This window comes from Podarcis liolepis, assembly GCF_965112155.1.
Source record: "Podarcis liolepis genome assembly, chromosome: 2".
Classification (NCBI taxonomy): domain Eukaryota; kingdom Metazoa; phylum Chordata; class Lepidosauria; order Squamata; family Lacertidae; genus Podarcis; species Podarcis liolepis.
Window position 1 is genome coordinate 83127825 of NC_139555.1, and position 7427 is coordinate 83135251.

The window sequence follows — 7427 nt, forward strand, 5'->3', positions numbered from 1 at the left end:
TTGAATTTACTTTGTTACTTTTTTTTAACAAAAAGAAAGATCACAGCTGAACATGTATTTGATACCTATACATGAGACTGCGTTAATTAATTCATATCTCAAAAGCACTTTAACACTTGCAAATCCTTCTACATACTGGACGTAATCCAGTCAAAGTTAAGCACTTTGAAGTCCCATTGATTTCATTCAGACATTTAAGCAAGTGTTTAAAATCAATGGAACTTCAAAGTGCTTAATTTTGGAGTCCTGTCCCCCCCGCCAACAGCAGTACGGAGTTCTACAGTGCAATCGTAACCTTCCACCCCACCCCAGGATGTTGATGGCTGCTTTACCCCGTCATTGAGAGAGCTACCGCTGGCTGTTCACATGCTGGTGGCAGCTAGTGGAAAGTCCTGAAATGGGGCAGTGCCACAGCAACTTTGAATCCAAAGGACCCAAAGCCCTGCAGATACCCTGAAGGGCCAGATACTCAGACCCCTCAGCTATGCCAGCCTTGATTTGAATTCTCCATGTAGGACAAACAATAAGTGTTTAGTTTTTTCCTATCACATGCACTTAATAAAACTGAACATTAATTAGAATGACAATGGTATTAACAGTACAGTTAACAGAAGCATTTCATTTTTCATATGCGTACAGCATGAATATCTAATAAATAATTACCTGAATTGGAATCTGGGAAAGACAAATAGCAAATATTGGTTTTCTAGGGGAGAAAAATAGAAGTTACATTTTGGCAGGAGAAAAGCGCCATCGTAAATGTATTTTAAAACTTCTACTCACCTCTTTATCTGTAAGTTTTGCATGTTGAGGATGTATTACCTGCAAATGATAAAACTTGCATTGGTCGACAAAAAGATGGTGCAATCTACCAGCATTACGAATTGTGCAAAGTTATATGCACTAGCATACCTGTGACCACATATTCTCATAAATGGTGGGGTATGCACTTATAGACAGTAGCCCCCATCTAGAGATTTCAAGGTTTATTCACAGCAGCTTTGCAAGGGTTTGCATACATCCAATAGATTTTTTTTCTTGACCAGTCCCTTCACTTTACACTGCAAACAGCATTTGGAAAGTTAAAAATCCAATCCATTACATAAAGGCAGCAACGATATCCAGGGAACATCAGGAACAAACTCCATGCATTTCCCTGCAAACATTTTTGGCCTGTTCATTCCTGCTTATATCATCCATTTTTGTTAATAAATCACAATGCCTTACCTTCCAAGGTACATGGTATTACCTGGAATACAAAGAACTCTTTCCAGCTATTTATAGCTCTGTGCAGATGAGCTGAACCTGTTACACTTATATCCATTTATATCTTTCTTATATTATAGCATACTTTCAACTGATAATACATGCTATAGCTCAACTGCAGATTAGGGATCAGGAATGTGCCAAAGACTCCCCTCTCGCTTACCATTTCCCTCCTTAATTTGCAAGTTGCTCAAGCCATAGCTCTCCATGATCTCGAAAGAAGGCAACGATGGTTAGTGCTATCCTACAAATGCCTTGTAAACCGATTTAAAATAATAGTTATAAATAATTTTTTGGAGGTTACCATTAACCTTTTGCCTGATTCAGCTATCACAGTTAGACCAACCTAGAAATGGAGGAAGGGATTAACATCAAAGAGATTGTGTACATTCCAAACCTCCAAAGTTTCAAAGACAGTCACTCTAAACTGAACCAAAAAGACCATATTGCATTACAAGATTTCAGTTTACCGATCAGAATAATGGCTTGCAAGAATTTTGTCTTTTGGATGTTCATTAGTTAACATTAGTTCTAGGGAACTTCCAGTCCATGAGCCTAGCTAGACACTCACCTGCCCTAGACCTAATGATTGCAGGGTTTGCAGCCATTCCTGATCAGCTGACTCTCTGTGCCTACAAACCATTGTGCCTTTGCCCATGAAATGTGGTTTCAAAGTGCAATGGCAAAGGAAGCAGAGTTTGCAGGAACTGACCATCAGCTGATCAGGAATATGTGCAAAATTTGTTCCTTTTGCCCACATGGTTTGATTTCAAACAGCACAGGCAAAGAAAAAAGCTTCACCTGATGTCAGGTAACTGACAGGTTAGTGGCTGCACCCACCTGTCAAAATTGCCCACAGTGGTTGGGGGAGGTCATCCACTTCCTCAACTCTGCTTACCATACATTATCATTTTAAGGAGTTCAAGATAATGTGCCGGATGTATATAGGCTAGCTAAGGCTAAAAGTGTGTTTGCTTTGGAATTTGTCAGCTTTCAATTCTACAGAGGGATCTAAAAGGATATCAGTATTTAAATGGAAAGTGCCACAGTGCATTTTTAAAATGTTTGAAGAATCTAAAACTTACTTTTGAATACAGCCACAGGTTTACATTTCTGACATGTGAAATGCATTAATTTAGTTCATTTGAATCACCTATTCCTTCAAGGAGCCAGAGAGACATATATGCAGTTATCACGTTTTAGTTATTTATGATTTCTTAAATATACAATACTACTAGAATTATAGAATTGTAGAGTTGGAAGGGACCCAATCTAGTCCACCACCTGCAAAGCTACTCTTTTTGTTGTTTCTTGCTGTTATTATAGACTTGTTTCAAGGTTAAATAGTGAGCTTCATAGCTGGGCAGGAATACACATCTTGGGTTTTCTAGATTCAAATTTAACACTCCAATGACCATTGCACGCTAATTTTCTCAAGAGGAGACAAACAACTGGAGGTTCTTTCTCTTTCAGCCGCTGCTAGCAGGAGGTAAAAAATAAACAAATGAAAATGCCCTAAGTTAATCAGTTATTTTGCGGCGGGCGGGCGGGTGCTGCTACATGAATAGATTTGGAACTCGAGACTGTGGTCTATGATCATAAGACATGCACAATTTTGTTAAACTGGATTATCATACTTAATCTATTCCAAATACATTAGAGTTATAGAATCCATTATTTTACAGGATACTCCCCCCCCCTAGAGTAAAAAGTTTGGGACCAGCTGTAATCTATTATGTATATCTTAACATGATTGGAGTTCAGAAAACACAAATCACACATAGGAACGAAGTCTTTTATGTGCCCTGTGACACTCCCTACATCTAAAGATGTGGCAGGATCCGTCCCTACCTTCTTTCAGAAGTCTTCTATCAGCTGTACTCTTTAGACAAGCCTTCAGAATATGATTTTTTTATTTTTAACCAGCCAGTATCTGCTGATGTTTTATTGAAACGTTTCATTATGTTTTATGGATATTTGTAGACTGCCTTTATTGTAGCTGGATAGCACAGCTGGCTACAGCACTGCACTGATACCACCAAGGTTGCAGGCTTGCTTCCTGTATGGGGCAGCTGCATAGTCCTGCACTGCAGGGAGTTGGACTAGATGTTCCCCAGGGTCCCTTCCAACTCTACAATTCTATGATTCTATTTTTTTTATTGTAAGCTGCCTTGATATATTTTATGAAAGTGTGGATTATAAACAGTTAAATAAATAATCACCCCCTTAGTTAATACAAACTGGTGAAGGCCAATGAAAACTGAAGATCAGGGTGCATGTAGATAGATGACAGTGTCTTATGTGCACTGGATATGAACCGAACTCCAACAAAAACTATTGCAGAACAGACTTGCCCCTCAATTGAGTTCAGATATGGCTTTTACACTTCCCAGGCTCACTGAACAAACACTAATATACCATGATGCTGTGACCACTGTAATGGCCCTTTACAATGAAGCTCACAGTGTAATGAGGGCTTATCACCCTCGGCTGGCTTCTCCTAATGCACCCCATCAGTCGAAGCCCAAGGGCTTTCACTTGCACAACACAGCCTCCCCTTTCTCTTCCTCCTGTGTGCCCCAAAATTGACTGGGTCATGAGAAAAAAGGCACCGGGATCATTCCATCCAGAAAGATGCAATGCTTGCATATGCTGAAGTCCACCCCATGTCTCCCAAGCTTAACTTGCCTCACAGGGTTAGGGTGGTTTAGAGTTATCTAATTTTTATGACTGAGTTTTTTGGAGAACTGATGAGGAAAATTATAAGACCCAAATATCACAATTAACCTTGGATTTTGCCTCCAGTCACATATTACATTTGATACATGAAAAACAAATCTTGGACTAAAAAGGTACTTGGGAAAGGAATCTGGGCGGAATACAGTAGCTACTTTTCTCAAACAAGCCAATCTTGAAGGAACTTGTAACAAGAGCGCTGTTTTTTATTTTATTTCTTTTGCTATCACTTTCGTTAATGAAGCGGCCTCCTTTCCCGCTTTCCAAACAACGGAGCCTCTTGGATAAGGAAAGTAGAGGCTCTTGAGAGCAACAGCAGCTGATAAAAGGAGAGCCGCCCAAACTCCGCACATTTCAAAACACGTTACACGCGTCTGCTTTTACTGTTATTACGCGGAGCAAGACCAGCAAACGGGGGGGGAAATAGAGACACCCTCTTCTCAGGAAGCAGCAGTACTATTATGCTGAATAATGCTCCAAAAAAGCGATTAAGAGCCGCTGTATCAACAAAGACAGCCTGGCGCAAAACACAAGAGCTGGCGACCGACCCGCAGCGCCCCGGGGAGATGCCGGGAGGGTCTCCACTCCATCCTTGGGGAGCGGCGTTCCCACGACCCGTGTCAGCCCCCGGGCAAAGGAAACGAGCCAGCCCCGCTTTTGCCTGCCCTCCTCCCCACCTGCAGCCAGAACCCGCCGCATCTCTTCTGGTGGGAGGACGCGGTCCTAAGGGCTTCCCCGTCCCTTCCCCGCTCACCTCCACCGCCTGCCCGAGCTCCAGGTCGAAGCCCACCACGCACACGCAGTGCAGCCAGGCCGAGAAGCGGTCCCAAGGCAGCAGCGGCATCAGGCGCCCGCCCGGCGCGCATTCCGGGAGCTCCCGAGCCTCCTCCGGGGAGCCCGCCCGCCTCGCGCTTCCGCCGCCGCCATCGCCCGGCTTCCGCAGGGACATGGCGATTGGCGGCGCCGCACCGAAACGGCCGCCGGCACCCGAGCAGCAGCCGGATTCCCCCTCACTTTCTCCCTAAGCCGCCGTGCAGCCGGTTCTGCCAGAAACCCCGAGGGAGGGCCACGTGACGCGGGTCTCTGGGGCCGCGGCCGCCCCTAACCTCCCCCCCTCTCGCTCCGCTATGGGAACGTCCACAGCAGACCGAGAAGAGGGAGGTGGAAGAGTCCAAACGAGCATCATAGGGGTGGAGACAAGCAGAGGGGAGGAGAATAGCCCTTTGGCGGCCGCAGGGAGGAGGGAGAGTATTTAGTCCGTCTTTGGAGGGGGTGTAGGAAGCTTCTTCAAGGATTATTTTTTTAAAAACAACCCTCCCAAAGAATATGCTATGTTCACTGGGTTGGTGGTACAGACCCTCAGGGGAAGGAGTTTTCCTACGCATACTTTCAAATCTGCCTTTCCCCCACCCTGAATACCCAGCCATAGAGCGTTCCAGGCGCTTCTCCGGTTATATTTAGCTCAAGGCCCTTTAAAACGGCAACTTTGTTGGCGTAAGGCTGGGAAGCACTTTAAGGTCATGACATCTGAGCCAGTCCCATGCACTGAGGCAGGCTTCTCTTCCCCATTCTGGAATTATAGACAAACACACACACACACACACAAAACAATTTTTACTTTGCTTTAATGAAGCCAGAATAACTACAGTTCTCTTCTATATTTGCAACCAGGAACATTAAGCAGAATTCTAACTGCATAATTCATGTGCAACCCACATTTGTTTATTTAGGGTACAGTATTTGCTACCTTGCTCTTCTGTCCTCAAAGGGTTTTCCAAGGCAACTTACAAAGGAACTTACAAAGGAACTTTCAATATAACAGCAAACAAAGCTTTTTATTACCCTTTAAGCTTTCTGGGTGGCTTATAAAATACGTTACATCTTTATCTGCAGGAATTGATCCTGAATATATATCGACACCTATATATTTTCCTCCCCAATTTGAAGGTGCAATTTTTAATACTCATGGGGATGGGTAAATTCCATCCTTCCCGCTGCTGTACTTCTCTTTGATTTGGGATGCATCTATGCAACTGCTATGAATTTTTTTTTCCTGCACTCCATAAGATCCCTGTCACAGATCTGCGCCCAAGCCTAGGGTAGCGCTGAAATTGTATCTGATCTGCACCAATGAGAGCTTTTCTCCTGACACAAATAGCAGGTACTAGGATTTGGGATGGGGGGAGAAATTTAACTTTGTTTGCATTTTAGCAAGATAATACCTAATTTGTACTTCTCAAATGAATATGAGAACCAAAACACAGCCATCTTTGGAAATCTGCAATTCTCTGAATTTTGTGATGTAGAACTGTCCAGGGTTTCAGACTGAGGTCTCTCCCAAACCAACTTGGAGATGCTTCAGATCACCTCTCCCCGTATGAACTAACCTGGAAACTGCAATCATCATATGAGGACCTTCTTTGTGTGCCTCCTCCATGAGAGGTCCAGAGGGAGGCAACATGAGAACGAGCCTTTTCTGTGGTGGCTCCCCACCTTGGAATGCTCTCCCCAGGGAGGCTCGCCTAGCACCATCATTACACATCTTTAGGGACCAGGCAGAAACATTCCTCTTATCCCATGCCTTTGGCTAATGTAATAATCTATGGCCTTTTAAACTATAGAGGGGTATTGTTTTTGTTTGTTATTATGGTATGTATTTTTGTGGTTTTTATATTGATCTTCAGGTGAGGGGTGATATAAAAACTTAATAAAGAATAGTAATAATAAAAAATAATACTAGGGATTGAACCTGGGAGCTTCTGCATGCAAACCAGAAGCCATACCACATAGCTGCACAGTTTCCCTAAGATAGAGCCAATACTTCTGGCTTTCTGGCTTTCCTCAGTGCAAAATTGGGTCATTAACTAATATACAGTGGTACCTCGGGTTACATACGCTTCAGGCTACATACGTTTCAGGTTACAGACTCCGCTATCCCAGAGATAGTACCTCGGGTTAAGAACTTTGCTTCAGGATGAGAACAGAAATTGTGCTCTGGTGGCGCGGCGGCAGGGGGAGACCCCATTAGCTAAAGTGGTGCTTCAGGTTAAGAAGTTTCAGGTTAAGAACGGACCACCGGTGTGAATTAAGTACTTAACCCGAGGTACCACTGTAAATGATTGGCTAGCCAAGCACATACATGATTATATAGAGCTGCTCTGGGAGCCAGATGAGAGGGGGGCATTTTGCTTATCACCAATGTAAAGGTGTTAGGGCAGTTTCACAAGACACCAAAAAGAGGATGTGTGTCCCCCCCATGCATATTCTGTAAAGTGATTTTTTAATTCTACACTAACTAATGTAAGTTTTATAATCACATTACAGAACTTTCATTTGGAGCTTCAAAGATTAGCTGTATCAATTTTTCAACAAGCAGATGATTGAATTAAACATTGAATAGTTGCTCTGATAGTTAGCTTTGAGGA

The 7427-nt window shown here is 43.3% G+C and overlaps 1 protein-coding gene across 2 annotated transcripts in view; it reads right to left on the reverse strand.

Annotated features, from left to right (window-relative positions):
• DENND6A (DENN domain containing 6A) overlaps window positions 1-5175 on the reverse strand; it is a 30260-nt gene extending 25085 nt beyond the window's left edge. The window contains exons 1-3 of one of the 2 annotated variants that reach the window (XM_083489335.1): window positions 4757-5175; window positions 784-822; window positions 664-706 (exon numbers count right to left, since the gene is read on the reverse strand). In XM_083489335.1, the coding sequence (XP_083345461.1) occupies window positions 664-706; window positions 784-822; window positions 4757-4951 (277 nt within the window). In that variant the 5' untranslated portion in view covers window positions 4952-5175. Of the gene's footprint in view, window positions 1-663; window positions 707-783; window positions 823-1429; window positions 1550-4756 lie in introns of those variants that run through there. The other variant, XM_083489336.1, reaches the window with a different exon arrangement.
• Between the last annotated feature and the right edge of the window lie 2252 nt (window positions 5176-7427).